The sequence below is a fragment of the Musa acuminata genome, chromosome BXJ2-2 (assembly GCF_036884655.1).
Source record: "Musa acuminata AAA Group cultivar baxijiao chromosome BXJ2-2, Cavendish_Baxijiao_AAA, whole genome shotgun sequence".
NCBI lineage: Eukaryota > Viridiplantae > Streptophyta > Magnoliopsida > Zingiberales > Musaceae > Musa > Musa acuminata.
The window spans coordinates 34,285,358-34,307,985 of NC_088339.1; the positions used below are offsets into that span (position 1 = coordinate 34,285,358).

At 38.2% G+C, this 22,628-nt stretch overlaps 3 protein-coding genes across 3 annotated transcripts; 1 reads left to right on the forward strand and 2 right to left on the reverse strand.

The window, feature by feature from the left end:
• Positions 1 to 303: 303 nt before the first annotated feature.
• LOC103976716 (formin-like protein 20) lies at positions 304 to 9,393 on the reverse strand. The gene is made up of 5 exons (XM_009392019.3): positions 8,977 to 9,393; positions 7,158 to 8,462; positions 3,246 to 3,440; positions 3,012 to 3,163; positions 304 to 1,121 (listed from the first exon to the last, which is right to left on the reverse strand). Exons 2-5 carry the CDS (start codon positions 8,413 to 8,415, stop codon positions 642 to 644), a joined length of 2,085 nt encoding a protein of 694 aa, XP_009390294.2. The 5' UTR covers positions 8,416 to 8,462; positions 8,977 to 9,393; the 3' UTR covers positions 304 to 641.
• A 1,625-nt stretch (positions 9,394 to 11,018) lies between these two features.
• Positions 11,019 to 12,840, forward strand: LOC135606265 (non-specific lipid transfer protein-like 1). Its single transcript, XM_065097251.1, has 3 exons — positions 11,019 to 11,655; positions 11,751 to 11,783; positions 12,485 to 12,840. Exons 1-3 carry the CDS (start codon positions 11,037 to 11,039, stop codon positions 12,646 to 12,648), a joined length of 816 nt encoding a protein of 271 aa, XP_064953323.1. The 5' UTR covers positions 11,019 to 11,036; the 3' UTR covers positions 12,649 to 12,840.
• Positions 12,841 to 13,528: 688 nt separating this feature from the next.
• Positions 13,529 to 21,969, reverse strand: LOC135606264 (probable protein phosphatase 2C BIPP2C1). Its single transcript, XM_065097250.1, has 13 exons — positions 21,366 to 21,969; positions 21,152 to 21,234; positions 20,533 to 20,722; positions 19,863 to 20,002; positions 18,718 to 19,196; positions 17,303 to 18,552; positions 16,561 to 16,619; positions 16,366 to 16,435; positions 15,426 to 15,513; positions 14,583 to 14,743; positions 14,308 to 14,451; positions 14,077 to 14,205; positions 13,529 to 13,972 (listed from the first exon to the last, which is right to left on the reverse strand). Exons 5-13 carry the CDS (start codon positions 18,911 to 18,913, stop codon positions 13,805 to 13,807), a joined length of 2,265 nt encoding a protein of 754 aa, XP_064953322.1. The 5' UTR covers positions 18,914 to 19,196; positions 19,863 to 20,002; positions 20,533 to 20,722; positions 21,152 to 21,234; positions 21,366 to 21,969; the 3' UTR covers positions 13,529 to 13,804.
• Positions 21,970 to 22,628: the final 659 nt, after the last annotated feature.

Consider the following 22,628-nt stretch of genomic DNA (forward strand, 5'->3'; position numbering starts at 1 on the left):
GTGAGTTGGCATTTTAGCTTGTTGCTAATGGCAGTATTCAAATAGCCACTAAAAGAACTCTAGAATTTGGCCAGTCTTTCTTTCATCTCCTTTTTCCAGCATGAAAACAACTGTGGAAAAAAGACCAAGCGTGCAAGCAAGCAAGAAGAAGAGCAAGTCTCCTCGGCCGGGCCACCATGCACAAACAGTAGGAAAAGCTATGCCAGAGTGTCGGTCAGTGTCTCCACGGTGGTCCATATGAATGAACTAATAATAAGGTGTTGGTGTTTCCAGGTCAAAAATGTCAGATTGGTATCCAAAAAATGAAAAAGGAGTATCGTTCATTAGAGTCGAGAATTGGATAGTGCTAAACTACTCTACTCAGCAAGAAGCATAACAAGTTCTGCTTAGTGTTCCCTTACATCATAGCGTCTCAGCAGCTAAGCTACGCTACAACATGTCCTTTTACTAACTACTGAATATATTTCCCTGCTGGTTTGGTCTCTCACAGGACAGCAGATGATAAAAACCTAATGGAGATCTGAATGAGAGAGATGGGACTCATCTGACAAACATCTGGACCTATAGGCATCAAGTTTGTCTGCAAAACTACACACCATTTAACAAACAAACTACTTTCTTGCTGCAGCTTGGAGCTCTACCTATCCCTTGATGCTGCTGCTGCTTTTGCCCTGTGCTGCAAGCTTGGATGCTACCACTTCTTCGGACAAGGGTAAGTAATAGATCCTGGGGGTAGCCTTGGTTTTTCGAAAGAGATCATCAAGTGTCAATGCAGGTGGTTCTGGCTCCGTGGAAGGTGGCGGCGGTGGCGGGGGAAGTCGCTCTCTTACGGTAGGTGCATCAGACAGTGTCGGAGGTTTTGCAAGGGGAGGAGGCAGCTGCTGCCTAAAAGAATGTTGACGAGTAGGGGGTTGGGCTGCCTGAGGTGGTTGAAAGTTTGTAGCCTTGGCTGCGGTCGGGCTTGGGCTGATAGGTGCCGGTGATTGTGGTGGGGCCTCAACACGTGCCTTGACTTCTTGGGGATCAACAAACTCTGCGATCAGAAGATTCCCACCATTGGGAGGCCACTGGAGATTGTAAACAGCATTTCGTGTAGCATTGGCTTCATCCACCGAAGAATACTGCAAATGATAAACAGAGTTAAGAAATGTTCAAACACAGGGAGAGACAACTATGATGGATACCTAGATTACAAAGTTCAAAGAATGCACATTATTACTATTCCTAATTGCTGATGACCATTTCAGCAGCTGAGCTCCATACCATAGGCATAAGCCAATTTTAAACCACAGTTCAAGACAAAGGCCGCAAGCAAGCAAGCAGAGTGAGCAAGTATCCTTGATAGTTTTTCAGTCTATGGCTTGAAGTTTTTCAGTTTTCTCCATCTTTGATAGTTAGAATATTCTAATTTTCAAAGGCATTACACCATGACATTTAAGATCATATTGCCTTATTCAACGGACAAGGTTCCTACAAAAAGTGGCCAGACATAAAAGTCAAGTTCCAAAGCTCATAATTGGCTTGAAGTTTTTCAGTTTTCTCCATCTTTGATAGTTAGAATATTCTAATTTTCAAAGGCATTACATCATGACTTTTAAGATTATATTGCCTTATTCAACCGACAAGGTTCCTACAAAAAGTGGCCAGACATAAAAGTCTAAGTTCCAAAGCTGATAATTGGATATCAAATAACTTGTTTCATTCACTTAGTTCTTTGTCAGTGCTCTTTTCTCTCATCTTTCCCTTTTCCATTCCACAGGACACCCTAACATTCCCCCTCACCCTTCTCCCCTCCCTTTTCGCCATTAAGGATATGAAGCTCCATCTGACAAACAGCATCCACCATAAAATGCACAACCAGATGGCACATAGCTAACAAAGAAGGATGAACAGTTACAAATTACTATTGCAGAAAAGGCAGCAAACGGGTGGCCAATAGCCAATCTAGATGCTAGCCAGTTGCCTAACATTCTTCCTCAAACAGTCAAGATGCTAACAAAGGAGTAACAATAGAAGTGATTTGAAAATCAACAAGAACTATATATAATGAAAAGCCAAAACAATAGATATCTATTCAATTTAATTTCATAATCAAAACAACCTTCCTCAAACATGATATAGAAAAGTAAAAAAAAAAAAGAAATGTGGAAAACCTTAACAACCAGAATTTTTTTATAATAAGAGAAAACAAATGGATACAAAGTGAGAAATGGAAATGAGAGAAGAATTAATGTCATCACCCTCTTTTCCTTCATCTTTAGGGTAGGATCGAGAAAAACAGTTTAAAGGTTTCATCTTAAAGCCTGGCGGTTTCAACCATCTTCTTGATTTAATAGTCAAGAATAGGCTTGGTATCTCTCAAGTAACCACCAAATGAAGAATAATGAGGGTTGAGATGAAGCCTTCAAACTATAAACTTGGCCAGTGGCCCCAACACATGAGCAAGTCCGCTGTCTCCTAATCAGTGCATTCATGTCACAATGTTTAATAATATATTTATCTTACAGTGAGGCATGAGACCAATAATAAAATTTGAGCCAGTAATATTTAATTGTTTGATTCATGGGCCACTAGAAAGTTGATCCAGACTTACGCTCAACGGCCAGATTAAACTGAGCCTAGGCATTCCTCAGCTGTTAGGTATCTGCCTAGGTGTAGATTGATAGATGATTGTCAAGGTCCAAGCAAAGACACAAAGAAGGCAACCTCCTGCCACCCTAACAGTCACCATTTTTATCAAAAAATTTAAATGTATAGAACATCTACAAAAACAATCCTGATATAAATACTGATACATGCTATCTTTTTCTCCCTTGATGTCTAAAAAAAATTTAATATAAGATTATAAATGAGCAGAATCATACACAAAATTAATGATTGAACTAGTCAGTCCTACTGTAAGAAACTAAATGGCAAGCAAAGGTGAAAACCAATATAACTGTGAATTATGATAACAAAATGGTAATAAATATAAGAGCTAAGAAAAACATAATAAAGCATGAACAACATACGGTCACATAGCAATGGGTTTTGATGTGGTCCATCCAGAAACTGCAGACGGTTCCAGTTTTTGCAAGCAGTTCTTGAACTGCTTTCAAAGTGAAGGGACGCAAGAACTTGTCAATTCTCAGTGAAGTGGTTGCAGGCTTCTGTGATGGAGGCACTGCAATGTAGACAACATTCAGTCAAATAAAATCATTTACATTTGACACAAACATTGTGGATATGAAGTATCTTAATCTCACCAATGCGTTCCTTCTGGGCATCTCCGCTGGGCTTTGAATCAGACTTCGGGAATATCCGTCTAGGAGTTGGTTGAAATGCATCCTTAGGTGTACTTGATGTACCAAGATTGGATGCTTGTTCAGGAACTTTTATGGTTTCTGAATTCCAGCGGCGTTGCCTCTTTGGAGGCTCACTGCTTCCAACAGCTTCTTGGTCTGAACCAAAGAATCGTTTGAAAAACAGAAACAGATTAATACTGGAATACTGCTTATAATACAGAATCATCTAATTCAGAAAGGAATTGCCCAGCATTATACATGAGTTATTTCTAAACAGCAAAAAAATAGCAGAATGCAAGCAACCAAGAAAGACAAACGCAAAGTAACTTCACAAATCAGATTCTGATGTGTTCAATTGTGGATATTTGTTATATTCATAAATAGATATGGCTCAATACTAGCAATAACCAAGAGACAGTGATCCTACAAAAGAAGAAATCTGACACATGGCTACTTATACTGTCTGGATACATTGTTGCTTATACACTCCACATAAAATAGGACTGACTTATTCCTGCAAAGAGGAAGGCTATTTACATTGATAGAATCATGGTCATCCAAGTTGCCAAGGGGCAACTACATGAATAAAATCAATTAACAAGATTATCATGGGGCAAGGCCCATCCTTCAGACACAAGAATAAAATCAATTAGCTAACAGTGTAAGCTTGAAAAAAATGTCACAATCAGATAATTTACCAATATGAAAAAAGGTAACCATCATTCAATAATGATAAACTACATGAAGCCAGACCAATCATGTATTTGTTAATTGGATGTCAGGCCATAACATAACTATTCATAAAATCAGCTAACAAACAGGTACCAAATAATCTTAGTTTGTATCTTATAGTGAAGAGGCTTTGCTAGTACGCACATCATCCACGGCAGATTTCAGAACATAACAGTTGCACCTGTCAATCTGTCATTAACTTGCTTGATTACAAACTATAGGCTACTAAGATCAGCAATTGATAATATACCATAAAGATGACAAAGTGTTGATGTCTAGAAGCAGACCAACATTTCAACAACTCAATCCAATAGTCTGAGGGCCTGAGATGTGAATCAACTTCACATTTAACATATTATGCAGTTAATACCCACTTTCTTATGAGAGAGACAAAATTAAGCTGTTCTGGATATTCCCAACAGATCTTGTCCTTGAGAACCAGAGAGCATCACATCAACTCAAAATCAACCTGAAAATATGAACCTAGACCTGTTAGATCAAACCAACCCAAGCAGACACTTGACACTTTTAAGATAACCTGTCAGGTTCATGGTTCAGGTTTGGGCTAAAGATATAATGGCCACTTGGGTTGTGTTCAGCTCATTGAGTTTTGAGCCATCAGATTAGGGCATCTTCATCCAGCAGATCATTGTGGACCAAAGGTCACAGCACAAAGTGAGAACAGCCCACACTGAATTTGCATAGCCCACCCATGTAATAGTTCACAGCCACCCATCACGTTAGAACATATTCAACTTTTTGAGCACTTCGATTGGGCTTGTACAAATTGACAGTAATAGCCGTCATAGCTTTCCTTTATTCCCTCCAGTGGTGGTCAGAGAGGTCATCTTCAGCTTCTTTTGAAAACTAGAAAAGGACAATAGAACTTGTCAAGATACAAAGGCAGAAATCAAGCATTTCTTTTGTGGTTCAGCAACCGGGTTGATGGATTGGCATTTGGATTTTTTTTTTCTTCCCTTCCTTCTCAACACTCTTGTACTATGGCATTTTCTCAAAGATTGAAACTTGATTTCACACCAAGGATGAGATGAGGATCTTTCCTTTGTTCAAGGTCCAACTCAGCAGAGATATTTTAAAAAAAAGAATAAGAAGAAGAAGAAGAGCACATCCTATCATTTGAAGCCTCCTGTTAAAACAACATATACTGAACCATGCTAAGATCGCCATTAAATTCAAGATAAGATCATCCTCCTAAATTCTCTCCAACTAGCATGTCTCCAAGTCTCTAGTTACTCAATGGCTTCAATGTTAATACATTTCTATGATTCTAGAGAAACTAGATTAGCAGGTTGTTATATGTAACATATAAGCAATCATTCTATGCTTTGCACATTTAGTAACATGAAAATTGCAAAAAGAGAAGTTCTCGCTATATAGGAACAAAATGGTAAAAGAAGCAAAGACAGAGATCAGAATTGCAATGAACAATATTACAAATGATTGTGTCAATATCATAGCTGTAAATAAATTAAATTACTTACAAAAAAATAGCACCAAGTATTTTTTCCATAGCTGCAAATCTACTTGTTATAAGCCCATGTGGTGGGTTCATAAATGGTATAGTTCATCTTCTATATATCTTTAATGCAAGTCACTATTGCTTAAATAGGACATTTACAAAGGCCAAGCATATGCACATTCTACGATAAGCACCTACACATGCATTTTGTTACAAAAAGTACAGAACAGCCAAGAAAACACAAAACCGAAAACACAACCACCACTTCCTTTGCTGAAGTAGCTAACACATCTCCCATGCGTGCAAAACTTATACAAATTTAGACAATGATTTACTTCCCTCTTCTCACAAAAAGTTCATTAGGTGTATTGGCTGAGAATCACTTAACAAAAAAAAAAAAAAAATCCAAACTAGCTACTGCATAGGCGACCTTATTTTGAGATTGTCAATCCTCAACAAGAATCATGGGTAACTGTGTTCTATTCAAATCTAAAGCTAGAGTTCACCTGAAAAGAAAACAACTTGATACTGAAAAGAAATTCCTTAAGACCTTTCAGCATAAATATCAAACCAGTTCTTTGAGTAAGGCTATAAATCTAAAACATCAGATACTTCCATGGTGATTTATTTATTAAGGACAGTTATAAAAAAACAAATCACAGCTCCTTAAAAAATGAAGACCTAATCTAAGTTCAACCTAGTATGGATCATGTATAACACCAAAGACCAAAAAAATATAGCAAACTAGCTAGAATTTCATCATTTATCTTAACTTAAAAGAACCATAAGCAATAATATCAATTCAGTTCAGAAGACTGCAAGAGGCTAAGAAACAAAGAAGACATTGTAGAATAATTGATCAGAAAGGGAGGCACACTATGAGCATTGACATGCTTTGTGCTGCACTTGCAGCCAAATATGTGCTTCTTCAAGTGCAACATTCCCACAAGAAAACATGTTTCTCAAAATACTGCATTCCCAGCACAAAAGCATACTCATGGAACTGTTTTTGATGAAAGATAACTTAAAATGAGTCACGATTATCCAATGTCATATTCCTTTACCAAAATAGTGCTGCATTTGGCAGGTTGATACTAGAACAAACAATGCATACCGAAAAGTCTAGGACACCCTCCTTTAAAACAGTATATATAGACCATAAACACCAAAGAATTATTTCAATCAATGGACAAAGAGAACTGTTTCAGGAATTCAAGCAAATGGATATACTACCGCTTCTTACAAATATTAGGGCATTACTTTTTACAGACAAATTGGATAAGAAATCCCAAATCAAGAGACGATCTATGAAGACGGAATCAGTAGGGAGATCAAGTAAAACTATAAATAGGAAAGGATAATATACATATCAGTTTCAGGAGATGCCATAATGGTAATGTAGATGCAACGATAATTTATGTGTGTGGTGCTTCTAAGACGAAGTTTTTAGCAGGGAAGAATCACTACATTCATAGACTAGGCTTCAAAATGGTGAGATGTTTGATCAGCTATTTCTAGGCAGCTTGGATGACATTTCAGTTAATGCCAAAATGATGCTTTAATATGCAACAATTTGAACTAAGTGTAATATCCAAAATATCATTCAACAGCAAAAATCAAGTAAAAAAATTATTGTGACTCCATAAATCAGCTAGGGATACCTTCTAGTTTTCTCTTTTCGGTAGAACCTTCTGGCTTCCTATGGTCTTCATCAACAGTATCTTTATTGTCTGGAATAGACTCACCCAACCCATCTTTAATATTTGTTCTCGCTCCTATAGCAGGCTCCTGTTTCACCTCAGTTTTTTCTGCCAGTTCCTCAGACTTCATGTTGGGATCAATTTGCTTGCTTTCCAAGACATCCTCCTCCATCAATTCATCACTCGAACACCTATCCAAGTTCAATTTTTCTGGAGATCCTTCATCTATGTTATCTTCCTTGCTGAGATTGAAATTTGTACTGCTTTTGACATCTGTATCTTCCAAAGAGACTAGGTGCTTTACTTGCTCTTTATCATCACCCGATGACTGCAGGTCTTTATCATCATCCAACGACTGCAGCTCTTTACCATCACCCAGTGACTGCAAATCGCCACCTACGGAAGGAACACTGCTGGATGATGGTTGAACCATCTCCGGCTTAACAACTTCTTGCTCTAAATGAAAGTCATCAGCATTTAAATTATCCTTTAGTTTATTCTTTTCAACAATTGACACAGAATCAATAGGAATTGACTCACACTTAACCTGGAAACCTAAATCTGGGCTGACCACAGATACCTGATTGTCCAAATCTGAAAGGCTGGGCTTGATATCCTCATCGGGTACGTTCGAGTCTTCTTGCTTTTCTTCCGCTTGTTTTTCTTCAGCTCTTGAAACCATGACACGGGAGTCGTACTGAGTGATCACAGTCTGGCTTTCAGTTGTACTGTCTTCCAACAGAACTGTATTGGCTTGTGTTTCCATAACTGTCACATCCAATCCTGAAATAGCTGTTATGGCATCTTGAACCTTGATCTCTCGATTGATGTCGATGTCAGTGATAGTGGCATCACAGTCAGTTTTTCCAACTGGATCCGGAATGACGTCTGAACAATTGATGTCAATAGCACTGGCATCACAGTGACCCTGTCCAATTGGATCCGGAACAATGTTGGTATGATCTGCTGCTGAGTTTTCTGCTTGCTTTTGATCGCCATCACCATCAAGAGTCGGATCAGGACAATCCGATTGCACTTGATCACCAGTTTCTTGCTCTTTGATCACCTCTTCATTGCGAATTGCTTCAAATAACTTCCTTACCAGTTCCTCCTTCAGACCCCTTACAGGGATTTTCCTCCTCCTCAGCTCTTCTTTTAACTCTGTAACCTTCCATTGATCAATGGGTCTGTTGTTGAGCACCGGATATTGTGATGCCATACTCTCTAAACAGCTGAAATCCTGACTTTAAGTTTATGTTCACCAGCCTATTCATCCACCAAATATTTCAAATGTGTTAAGTGCGCCAGGAGCACAAAAACAAATGCACGTTTTGTAAAGCATATGTGAAGTACCAAAAAAATCACAAAAATCAGAAAGTATCGTAGTAATCAGTGTGCATAATGATTCCAGCAAACACGATATCATAAGATAATGGTACAGCTTAGCATGCATGGGAAATGTAAACCCTTGATATGACTAGCCTGAATAAGTTGCCTACAACAACGACACCCAAATCACAAGCAGACTTAGGTTATAAGATATCAAGACTTGGGGGTGACTTGTGAAATGAGAATGAGTGACAAAAACCGCCTATTGAAACAAACTACTCGAGAAAAATTAAGAACCTTTCAGGATGCAGCATCAAGGAATAACAAATCGACTGTCACAACAGCCACAAACCCTAATTCCTGAAACACACGCACAGCAGAACCAAAACCCTAACGCGAGCTCCAAAAATTAATCTTTCCTAGAAAGAAGCAGGCAGGAGAGAGAACCAACCGGGGAATGGGCTCCGCAGGCGCGACCACCGTAGGCGATCGAGAGCTCAGGTGAGAGCCAGACGAAACCCTAATTCCAGAACAGGAAACAGGCGTTAGACCAGAACAAATCAAAACCCAGCAGGAAAAATCTCGGAAGAAGAACCCATTCCTCGGAAACCGTCTATCCTTCCTGCAACCAACGCCAAAAAAAATCGAAAAGGAAAAAAAAAAGAGAAAATCGTGAGGGAGAACGAGGAGGATAGGAAGTAAGGGCGAGATCTTTCGGGAGAGGAAGTGGGGCGGCGAAAGGGACGATGGAGCTCGCGATTTCTAGGGTTTGGGTTTCGTCGTCGCTGGGGTTTCTCCCGCTTCGGTGGAGGATGGCTTTGGATTTAACTTCGAGGACTAGAGCGATGAGGAAGGGGGAAGGAGAAGCGGAAGGGTTTGCGGGTTAGAGATTTATTTATAGTCGCTTTCGGTGTATAAACGAAGCGCACTGAATACAATCGGGTTAGCCTCAAATTGAACCGGTCCAATCAACCAAACTCGAGTTCGGACCGGTTCGACTCGGTTGCATATGTCTAGTTCTATATAAATTCCTTCAAAGCTACCAACCAATATTACGAAGGATTTTAATGTTTAGATATTTGATATAAGTTGGTGAGATAATTAATTTTATAATATATATTTATTTTATAATTAACTTATAGAGATTTTTACTCTACATATTTGTTTTATAATTAACTTATAGATATTTCTACTCAGTGTTACTGAATTTTTTTTTATTGTTTTTTATTTTTAATTTTAAGAATAACCTCTTAATAACACTGAAAAACATATATTCTTATTGTTATATAAAAGTCAATCAAACCTTATTTTCTCGATAAAGCTTATGATTATTTTTTATTTATCTTTTTGAACGAATAAAAAATTTATAATAAAAAATTATAATTTTATATATATTAATAAACTAATATTTATTTATTTAAGATAATATTTTCTATTGAATAGTTGTTGACATGACAAATTCAACTAACGGATATTATCTCCATATTTCTAAGTTGAGAAAGGATAATTTTGTTCATATCGTTCGTTCGTGTTTATCATATTTTTAAATTATTATTATTATTATTATTGTTATTATTATTATTATTATTATATTAAATGACATTTCATGATACTTATACATGGAGTCAAATTTGAGACTTAGTATATAACAATACACTAACCAAAACGTTAGTGTCCACTGTTACCACATAAAGGGTATGCAACAATTGCATATAATGTTATTTTCAATTATTCTAATAATCAAAAATATTGAAACTCAAAAAGTAAATAACTCTTAGAAATAATAAATTTCATGGGATTCATCAAATAAATGTCAATCTCTTATATATCTTTTGAGAAAATATTACAAAATTTTAGTCTTATTATTCATACCAAAAATCATTTGTATTTTTATCCTTAGATTAAAATCAAAGAAATAATTTCTATATTTATACTATATTACCTATATATATATATATTATAAATTCGACTTACCAAATTAGAAGCGCACAAAATTTCAATATATGTGAATAAAAATCAAAACATTTCCAAAATATTTATTGTATAAAAATAATTTTTTACTGTAGTGGAACAAAATATTAATTAATGACATAATTTTAATTACTTTTCCTTTTAGAACATGTGAAACTAAATTATAATGTTTCTTAAACCAACACCGAACGATATAACCATTTCATTACAATTCATACTGTGAGTAGAAAGGAAGTCTCAAAGAGCTTTCCTTATCCTTCAGTGATCTGAGTGGCAAGAAGAAGATACACACTCCAAATACCTCAACCTCATACTGATCTCCTGTCACGAGAGAGAGAGAGAGAGAGAGAGAGAGAGATTCCAAGCACCCACTTGTCCTTGGTCAATCTCTACACCTTTCTATGGTCCAAGTCCTAATCTCCAGAATAGTTCTCATCCCCATACATGGCCATCAATGATGACATTTCACATGTGCTGAACCTTAATGGGCCATTCCTCTCTCTCTCTCTCTCTCAATAGGATGCTGCAGAAGAAAACCTCATGACACACACCTTTTTCAAGGTGTGCTCCAAAACTAAGTGCTCCGACCACCATCACCACCTTCCATCATTCCACCCATCTCCTGGAGTGCCATTTCTTACTTCTGCACAGCAAGCTTCACACGACTTTCCTGCTTTTCCAACACCTTCCATACTCCACTACCACCAACTCCAAGGCCACCAAACCTTTCCCCCTCCTCCTCCTCCTCCCTCCCTCTCGGTTTCAGCCAAGAGCCGTTCCTACACTTGCACATACTCCTGCAAACGCTGCTACATTTTGACAACAATGGTTGGGGTTAGGGTTTGTGTTTGGGTCATCCTGTGGGTAGCTGCAGCCAAGCATGGTGATGGTGTCACTGTGAGTGCACCAGCACCCTCCCTGGACTGCTCATCTGCTTTCCTTGAGCTGACTGACTGCCTGACCTTTGTGGAGAATGGCAGCACTGTGGCCAAGCCAGCAGGGAAGTGCTGCTCTGGTCTCAAGAAGGTGGTCAAGAAGGAGGTCTCCTGCCTCTGTGATGTCTTCAAACAAGGAGCAAGCCTTGGTGTCAACATCACCAAGGCCCTTACCCTTCCCTCTGCCTGTGGGGTGTCCACTCCTCCCTTCAGCAAGTGCAACAGTTCTCTCTCTCTCTCTCTTATTGTCACTGAACACTTGTATTTTCTGCATATTACGAGTAGGAGTTCAACTAAGTTGGCTAATATCGTTTTGCAGCTGATATTGCTGGTGTTCCTGCAGCAGCTCCTGGTAAGATCCTCTCATTTCTGCAGATCATGTTACAACTCCAATTTTTTTTTCTTCTTCTTTTCTTTCTCGATTACAACCTAAGACCATCAGTAATTGATTTAGGCCCTGCCTGGCATTGGTTTTCATAGTTTCTCACTCTTTAGAACAGAAATCAAAACCTTATGCAGAACTTCATGTTTGGGAACCTTTTTCCTGCCTTTTTCCTTTTCAGTACTGCTTCCATTATCTCTGAACTTAACCTAAAGGAACTTATAGCTCCACTTAGTGGTCAACTTGACTGATGAGAGAGTGGAGAAAAAGGTTATGACCCTTCAAAAAAGCCAGCATCATGTCATTCATGGGGATGTTTCCTTTTTGCCCTTCCATCTTGCAGCCTTTATGTTTGTTGCTGATGATTAGAATCAGAACCCTTAAGAGTGACTGTCTGTTGGCTTTCCATTTGATCCCCTTTGGGTTTTGGTTTCAAACACAAATAAAAGAGTGAGATGAGATAGCTCATCCAGATTACAGAAAGAATCTACATGCTGATCCAAATAGCATTGTCCAAAATAGTTTCTGGGAAGACTCTCTCATCCTTGTGACTCCATCTCTACAGAGGTTTCATCTATGTCAATATAAGCACAGTAAGATACTGGTATATTATTGCTATGTTGGACAAACCTCATTACACCTAAGATTAATGAGTTCTCTCTGTCTTGCAGTGCCATCTCCTTCACCTGGTGCTCCTTCCTCGGTGTCTACTGGAGCTCCATCTCCATTACCGGGCAAGTCAAGTGCTGTGTCGCTGTTCCCAGGTCCATGCTTCCGCCTCCTGGGAAGCATGGGAGTGACACTGTGGCTGCACCACCAGTTCCAGGGACTCTAGCTCCGAGGGATTTATCCTACTTTATCTTGCCACTTGTTTGCTCTGAGTTCTATGAGTTGAGATCCTTGTGGTTTTATTGCTCTACCACCTTGGTTTTCCATTGCTCTTCTGCTAATTGACCAGCTACCTTGGAGGATTTGTATTTTCTTCAGTGGTCTAATAAGATGTCTTTGGCTTTTGGGATTGGATTTATATCTAGCATCAATCTTCAACATCTTGAAGAAAATTGCATCAATATATATCCAACTACATTGTTAATCTCAGAAGAAAAAGAGACCATGTTGACTCTCTTATCTCAGTTCAAGTGATCTACAGTGCTCAAGGCTCCTATCCTATCAATGTGGAATCTGAGGAGGATTGGTGTGCACAGTTAAAACTAGAAACAATTTGATACCAAGTCCAACCTATATTGAAAAGGAATAACTTGACCATTTAATCAGGGTTAACTTATCAAACATTATCCAGAAAAAATGCTTGCAATAATTTAGTCAAAATGTTTTAACCAACACAACATATATCCTGACAATGGTCAAACAAGGAAAGGATAAATAAAAAGTCAAACTTGGGCTAGAATAATTTTAACATGATTATCCTAACCTTGAGAGAATCACAGCCTATTTGTAAAGTAGCAAATAGTGATCATGCGATCAAATCTGATATGCCTCCTATGCCCTGACTTCCCATTAGTTTGAAGACACTAAATCAATCAGAACTCTCATTACCTTTCCATAAAGAAAGAAACAAGTAACCACTAGGTCATCAAGATTCAAGAATCTGATGTCTCATGTCATCTAATCCATAGCCTATACAAACATCGGTCAAAACTGTTTGAGAACACATCAGCATCACACACACACACACACACAAAGATTCATGGATCTCTTAAAATGAATGATTATTTTCCAAATCATATTATAATCACGATTTCGTTGTGATTGTACTGAGGTTGCAGTTTTAACGACATATGAACAAAAAAGGGACAAGGCAACAAGAGATGCACGACTGAAAGATCAAAGAGTATCAAATCACTTCAACTCAAAATTTGTGATTACAAAGAATGAAAAGCTCTGTTCTGCTTTTGCACGGATGGATTCCAGGAATTAAAATCCAGAATGCAAACCTGGAATTTACTGGATAGGAGAACTTGCTGATGAAGTCATTGGTTGGATCTCTGTAGGACGGAGACCACGACAGTCACATCATCGAGTTTACCTCCTGTGAAGCCAGGATATCCAGCTGCAAGGGCTGCATCTGCAAATGGACTCCTAGCTGATGCTGATCTGCCCACCTCCTGTGCCCTCATTGCCAGGAACTCTGCAATTTCCTGCAATGTCAATTTTTTTGTCAGTGTTCTCATCGTCATCATTATTTATCAGAATATAAAAAACCTAAGTTCATTAGGACACAAGTTAATAGTTTTGGATTGACCCTTGGCTTCAGACTTGCTTGCAGTGATTTGGATACAATGGCTGCTATTTCTTGTTCGTATATATTGTCAAATAGTCCATCGGTGGCAGTCACAATAACATCCCCTTCATCCAAGTCAATTTCGTACATCTATGATTCAAGAAAATGCATGAGGATGATGAAGTTCCTAAAAGCAAACTAATGCACTGAATTTCAAGTTTCAGAAAAAATGATAGGCGAAGATAATTATACCTCTATGTACCTTGAAGGGTCATCACCCCTTTCAATCTGCAAAGGGAAGTTAAACCCATAAACCATTGGAGTAGACCTTCTGAAAACAGTGCCATTCCTTAGTACGATAAATCCAGAATCTCCAATATTAGCTACATGAAGGACCTGTATAGCAGAAATGGGAAACTGTTAAACGAGTTCTCCGTGCTGCTGAACATAAGATTCATCTCAGATGCTGCAGTAGTAGAAATAGTAAATAATATTATCGACATGTCAAGAAGTATGAGAATGCACACCTTTCCATCAAAATAACCAACCAAAACTGTAGATGAGCCTGGAGATCTTGCTTCAGCAGCACTCTTGATCAGGATCTCATCTGGTTTAGTTCCTTCATATTTTGAGACAAACTTTACACAATTCTCCATCAGTTCTCTGGCATACAGCCCCGCATTGATTCCTAAAACATAAGATTGAATGACTGAAGTTCAATCGCTATAAAGCAAACAAAACGAGAGATACATGCAAGGCCATCTACAGACACAGATACAAGTCTTATTTTCATCTGTTGTTTTGTACAAACATAGTTGGGACTTGGGAACAACAGACATAGAAGTCTAGCACATGTAAGAAGATGGTGTCAGAGTTTTAATTATTCGAATAGCATAATGTAGTATAATGTTTCTTTTTTCTAGTTGAAGCCTTGAAATTAAAATAATGATACACCACTGAAATTAAAATTATGATACACCACACTAGAAGACTTCAATTGTAGTTGGTAACTAAATACACTATCCCCACAATATCTTGGTGAAAGATGAGCAACGCGCTTTGAAATGTGATAAAGTAACTACCTCAAAAAAATCCATCAGTTACCAACTCATACTCAGGCTGACAATTAAAATTATCAGGTAATAATGAGGTCAGAGATTTACATAATACATTTCGGATTCAGACTCGGACCCTGAGGTTAGCTTATCAAAATGAATTTCCTGAATAACTGACCAGACATCCTGTTGGTTATATTCATTTAAGAAATGTTAAGAAAAGTATATAGCAATTCAAATGGAATCTGTCAACTAATGTGATAAAATTTATGACAGTAACCAAATAAATAGACAAAGCGCAAAGCAAGGAAACACCTTCAAACGACCACTGGCCTACTCCATCAGCTACACCAAACCAGCTATCCAAAGCCGCAAAATAAGCATCTTCACCACCTGTCAACGCCTGGCATTATTAATTTTAGATCACTAACCATGGATATTTTTAAACCATAGACATAGTAAAGTAAAATAATATGAAAAGTTAAATGCTGTCCTTTCTGAAACATAACATAAATAAGTAAAACAGACAACTTAATGGAAGACCAAGAATGGTGAAAATGAGAGCTATGAGAACATTTCAAAAGTTTAGAAACACACATTTCCAGCTGTTTCAAATTTCAATTTACTTGATACAAACACTCTATTGGTTACTACAAAATCGAAAGAATTTGGTTTGCTATCCATCATCATGTTAGCACTAAAGCATTGAATTAATCCTCTTGCATAGAAACCATATCTGCTCATGAGGAAGTGAAATGTGCAATCATTATTATAATATATGACATGTTTAATATCAAAAGTAAATTAGAGGTGTTGGGAGAAATAAAAGCCAAAGGAAACTTGTTTGGACCCACCCCCCCCCTCTTCCAACCCCACACATTGAATGCCATGGCATTTGGATTATCCAGGGACATGCCCTCAACAGAGCTCAACAGCAAAAATAAATCAAGGTTTGTTGTTCCATGTATATAGTCTTTTAGAAAGCTCAAGCTCTTTATTTCTGCAGCAAGGTGCTTCATTCAACAGAAAATCATGAAAGGAATGAAGGACACAATGAAAAGCACAAACTATGATAGAAGTAATATCAGGATTATAAATTCAGAATCTGATCTTATAATGAAACAATGAATACAGTTGCCAGTCTGAAGAGTTCTACATGCTGATCAAGAGGAGTTAATCATTTTTAGCCAGTAAAAGCATGGCAGGATTATCTAATGTATTTGTTTCAGATTATAAACAGGAATTGCTTCAGTACCTTTGAAGGATGGGGCAAGATTGCAGCTCCTGAAGACAAGAAAAGTAAGCTTGCTGGTACATGGTCCACCCTACAAAGGAATAAAATTAGTGTAAACCATGGACAAAAGCATGTTGTGTATGATGCACAAGTCTGAAAAATATTACACGTGCTATTTTTACATCAGTTCAAAGTTAGACGAGAAAACTATCATACCTATTAGAATCTGCACCTTCACCATTCTCTTCATCTCTGGTCCCTTCAGTAGTTTCAGCCTATAAACATAACAGGAGTTTTGTAACAACAAGTCTCAATAAAAGAATCATTTTCTTCAGTATAACATGTTAAAACAACAGGCATGAAGTCAAGCTCATTGACACTAAAAACAACATTGCACTAGCTATAAATTCTAAGACATCCTATGCTATCCATCCTTTTTCTTTACATCCTATTCTATCCATGCAAAGTCGGTGACCGCATGTGGGCATTAAAAAAGGAAAAAATATTGGATGTTATAAAAGGTATGAAATATGTTCTTTGATCATGAATCACTTTCCTTAAGATCACTAGGCATTTCATATGAAGAATATCGCAGAAAATGAACTACCAAATCAGCCTTATATCAAGACCAGGAGAAATCAAATTCAGTAATTTATTTGTTCCTGTTGCATCTAATTACATGGTGTATTGGCTAATGTTTCCAAAACCCTCAAGTATATTATAATAATAATAATAATAATAATATGGTATTTTAGCAATAATTGTGGTAGGAGGTCAGGAAAGCAAATCGACCACATCAAGGAGTGACTGGCACGGGTAAGAACATTTGACCAGATCAAGGGGTAGGTGTTCAACTGGCTATTTCATAAATGGGTATAGGGTGTTTCTTTTTCAAATATTCATTTCTCACAAAATTCACAGATAAGACAAGAACTAAGCAAGGATGTTGAGGGATTACTCTGGCTAGGATTTCAACATCACCGCTGTTCCCATGATCTTCTGCGCAAGAGGGGATTGATTCCACAGCCATGTCAGTAATGTCCTTGGCTGCACTAGACACTCGTGAAGCCTCAGAACCTTCAAATTGAGTTTCCATGATTTCAACTCTCTCATGAACTGGAATTTCTACAGCTTCAATATGACCAGTCTGCTGCAGCAAGCCACCACTAGAATCATCTTCCACCTCAACATCCATAGGACTTCTCAATTCATTACGTTCTTGAGTTGCTTCAGTGGTGATTCTATCAGGGTAGTCATCTCTAAGCTCAACGTCCATGTCATAGATTCCCTCTTCACTTTGTTTTAGTGTCTCTTCTAAGTTAGTTCCATTACCGGATTCAAAATCCATGTCAGATATTCTCTCTTCACTGTGTTTTAGTGTCTCCAGTATGGTAGTTCCATCACCGGATTCATCCTTTGACTCATCTATATCAGAACCAATCGATAATGGCGAAGTTTCAAAGACAGAGTTTACTTCTATTTCATTGTCATTAACTGGAGCGACATATACTTCTGATGCTTCCAGAGACGAATCAGAATTTTCGTCAGGAGTCTCAACTAACAGACTTTCTGATGAAACATGAATGTCCAAATCAATATCTTCTGCTACCTTATCATTGGCAGAAGCATCTCCTCCTTTTAATTTGTTTGTCAGCTCGTCAGAATATTTATCTTCATTAATCCTTTTGCCAACATCCACAGAGTTCACATCTGTTTCTTGATCTTCGATCAAAGATTCAACACCATCAACAACAGAGATGCAACTCTCCTCACTTAGTTCTGCAACTGTCCTCTTCAGTTCTTCATTACCATCAAACCCCCTGGGCTTTTCTTGCATCTCAGTCTCCACAGCAGTAATTGTTTCATCACTGGCTATCACACTCTCCTTCAGACAGATCCCGTCATCCATATTTGGATCTGTCTCAACCAGTCCCAGATCTCTAATCTCCGAAACGGACCACCGTTCATCTCTTACTTCACCTATCACCACCGACTCTGATTCCTTCATCTCAAGATCGTATCTTTCAGCTTTTTGTTGGTTTATCTCACAAGAACCTTTCTCCTCGGAATCTTTCGCTTCCGATTTCCCCAACGTTTCCAAATCTTTCTCCAGAACGGTGCTTTCAGAAGGAGCAACATCAGCAACCTCGTCCCTCTTCGCTTCGGTCGCATCACCAAAACGGAAGATGACGCTGCCGTCGGAGCACTCTGCCGATACCACCATCAAATCCCCAATCAAGAAACAGAAGAAAAAAAAAAAAACAACAAAGAGTGGTAAGGCGTCAAAGCCAGGACGACGATCCCCGATTTAGGGAAGAATCGTGGAAGAGGAAGTGGAGGAGGACTAGCAAAGGGGAAAGGAATCTCGAGTACCGGTGGTGGAGAAGAGCTCCATAGTGGATCGCGATAGGGCCTGCGAAACAACCTTGGACCTCGTCGTCGTCGGGGCCGGCGGAGGCCCGGAGAAGGAGCGGCGGAGGGGGAGGGGCGGCGGACCTGGAGGGGAGACCTTGAAGGAGGCGGGGGAAAGGCGGAGGTCGAGAAGCCCGGCCAAGGGGATATCCGCCATCAACGATCCGCTGCGGCGACGGAGACGGGTACTCACATACTAGTAGTGGCAGAAGTGAAGGGGGCCGAAAGCGGCGGTTTTGTTCGGTATCATCGCGGCGGAGGAAGGAGGAGGAGGAGGAGGGATAAAGATGAGAGTGGGGTGGTGGGACACGTGCCGGGGAAACACGATTCCCATCAGACCTTATCCGGACGGGCTCCTCGACACGTGCCAGCTAGGTTTGCCCTCTGCAACACGAAAACACTTGGGGAGTGTTTCTTCGAAATGTTTTCCGATTCATGTGCTGCAGCAGCAGAAACACTTTTTAAGAAAATAAAAATACTGTTACGAAAGGGAAATGTTGTCTTTTTAGACGTTAATTCAACAACAACAAAATGCTATAACATCTGAAAAATACTCATTAAAATGCACCAACAAAATGCTATTACGAAAAAGAAATCTTGTATTTTTAGACGTTAATTCAACAACAACAAAATGCTACAACATCTGAAAAATACTCGTTAAAATGCACCACTACAAGAATCTTATTTCACATCAATCATACTGCACAACAAAGAAATAATTGTTGGATCGAAGGCTTACAAAATGTCATGAAAAAAAGCTTACAAAATCTATACACAGTCAGTCTTTCTTTTACCCACATAAAAAATGCCCCTCAAACTATCAAAATAGAAATATGAGAAAAATAATACTTAGGAATTTCTGTAAAAAAAAAAAAAAAAGCTTAACTCTTGTGGAAAATTTAGAGAAAAAATATTCTGCGGAAAAAAAAATGGAAAGAGGGATTTTTCGCGAGAATTCGCTCAAAATATATCGTTAAGTTAAGTGAATTATTCCGATATCTTGCCAGATGCATTGAACTAATAACAGAGAATTGATCTTGCATGCAGCTTAACATGCTTGATTTATTATCATGATTCAGTATTCATGAAGATGCTATGAGCGTCACCAGATCTAATTAGAGTGATAAGAGGGTGAAGGGAGTGACAGGTCCTTCCAACTTTGAGATGACAACAAGATGATGCCCGAGAGAGTGGCTGGCAATAGAGACATCATTTGTCCAAGGCATTATCCCATACCCATGCAAGCCTGTCCACAAGGGTTATCAACAAGGAGAAAGAAACGGAATCAATCTTTAAAAAAGGAAAAATATATATATATATATTGAAGAACTTTAATTTTTTTGTCCTACAAAGACACACTATAACTTACTGTTGTTGTCCTCATAAACTATTCTTGCATCTACAAGAAATAGGAAGTAATTCATCAACTCTACAGTAATCATAGCCCTAATTTAATGAATCAGGTTTTTGTCCTCATTCTAGCCTGAAACAATGTGTTAGATTAAGAGAAGCAAATAATTTTGGAGGACTTGGTAAGCATGATATATGTCAACAACTCAGAGGTGAACATCAGTACTTGTCAGGTTAGTTCTCATGCAATTATCCATAATAAACTAATGCATCACCTACTTGTTCTCTGGACCTGACATGATGGCAAGTGCTACCCTACACCAAAAATAACTAGATGCTTCAAGTTAATTTTCCATAGATTATTACTCTCACTTGATAATAAAAAAGTGCTACCGTTGGTCAGCTATTTTTGTCTAAGATTCTTACTGGACTAAGCAGTAGAGAGATCAGCAGCCAAATTCTTCCTCTTTCCAAACACTTTGCTGCACTGCACTCTGCATCATGACTTCATGGATTGGTCTGATTACCACCAAACACTTTGAAGAACTTATTTGAGATCCAGCTGAAGTGGATCAACCCCCATTGCAGAAAGCTTTCCAAGATTTTACAAGCAAACCTATATTGATAGAAACCAAGGGAAGTCACTTTAGAACAGGCAATAAAGAAACTGCAAGTAATTAGAAAAGGAGAACGAGTGAAACAGTGAAAATTGACTGGAGAAACAAGTTTGAGGCCGTGAGGGTAGATGTTCGTCCATTTTCAAAGTGGACCACACTAGGCAGACTGTCCACCTCCACATATTTGTGGACAACTAGCATCAAATACATACAAGGTAAACTGAACTATCAGAGTGATCATCTATCGCAACCATGCATTAGTGGATCATCTAGCTCTATAATAAGAGAAAGACGTGGAATTAATGTCAACCCCAATCTTGCAGTGTTGCACAGCTGAAAAGGTGATGGAAGATTATGTTCAAAAACTGGTACACACATCCTCAATGAAAGACCACCGTACAAAATTCTAGTGATGTCCATTTCCTTACCATGTAATAGACAACTCAGCGTCGTGCCGGTGCCACTTGCAGCAGGAACAGCTTTGTTTTCCCTTCATTCTTTAATTTCCACTCTGAAATAAAAAGAGCAACATTAATTTCCAACCAGAGATCTCAGTGGATTTGTAGGTACACATTTATGGACAGAACAACATATGGCTACATTTCATGAGAATTAGAATAATAAAGATGGACAGGTTTCAACCTTCTGAGGTAGCTGGGGACTTTCGGTGACATTGGAGAACTGATATTCACCAAAGTTTAGCAGGCATGCTTGCATGACAAGAACAATAGAGATGGATGGGTTAACCTTTTGAGGTAGCTGGGGGGCTTTCAGTGATATTGAAGAACCGATATGAACCCAAGAACAAATAGACTCTTGCCCAGCCTAAGCAGCAACAGCAGTTTGACCATTGCCACAGTTGTTGATGAGGTGCCATCAATCTTGATGGATGTCAACAGAATCTTATGTTTCAACTCAACTTGGTTCATTTTATATTGCCTGAACTCAAGGCTACATAACTGTTCCCACCCCTGTAAAAAGGAATCATAAATTACAAGTTAGACAAACTAAGTTGCCAACCATCCATGTAGTGCCTGAATGCCAGGGGGCCTGGTCTTCACTGGTGGAAAATTTCTAGTATGAGGCATAAAACCTGGGTTCCCAGAGCCTGATAAAGTAGCATTTTTTGCTATTAAAATCGTGTGTAAGTTAAATATGAATTGAATTCATGTTGCCAAACCAGAGGAGTGCTATTCAATGAGGGAAGTTTTCTACTATGAGACAAACACCCAGTGCCACCAAAGCTTTACAAGTAACAATGTTGCATTTAACAATCATTTAAAGTTGAACAATGCATTTACATTTTTTTTTCCCCGAGAAACATTACAAAATAATATGCACAGAAAATTTTGTAACTAAGATAATGATATTGAGGCAGATGCATAGAATTATTAAAAAAAGATTTGAAAAAAAATTCAATCTTAAAGTAATTAAATATAACCGTCACATCAAGTAAAACGAGAAAGAATCATTCGCCTAAGATATATTAAAAGATATTCATGTTTATGTATTGTGATTAGATAAGGTGACTCGATTAACATTAGTGACATGAGATCTAAGAAAAGTTTCTAGAAAAAAAGAAGATTTGAATGCTTTCAATTCGACTAGAGATATTATCTTGCATAGAGCTCGATGACAAATAAAGAGCTATATAGCTATCCCAAATAGTTAAATTAATGAACTGGTTGTTCTTTATATATAAAAAAAAACTCTGTGTTCATAGGAAACTAACTTGTACGTTAATTGTCTATAAAGAATTAAATGACATCAAGAATGTGCACACATCAAATTTCCACTATAAGTTTGTCAATCAAGTCCTTGGATCTAATAAATAGTTTTAACGGAAGGCTATTCTGGTATCCTTTTGATGTAAAGAAATTTCAAGTTAAGAAACACATTTAGGGC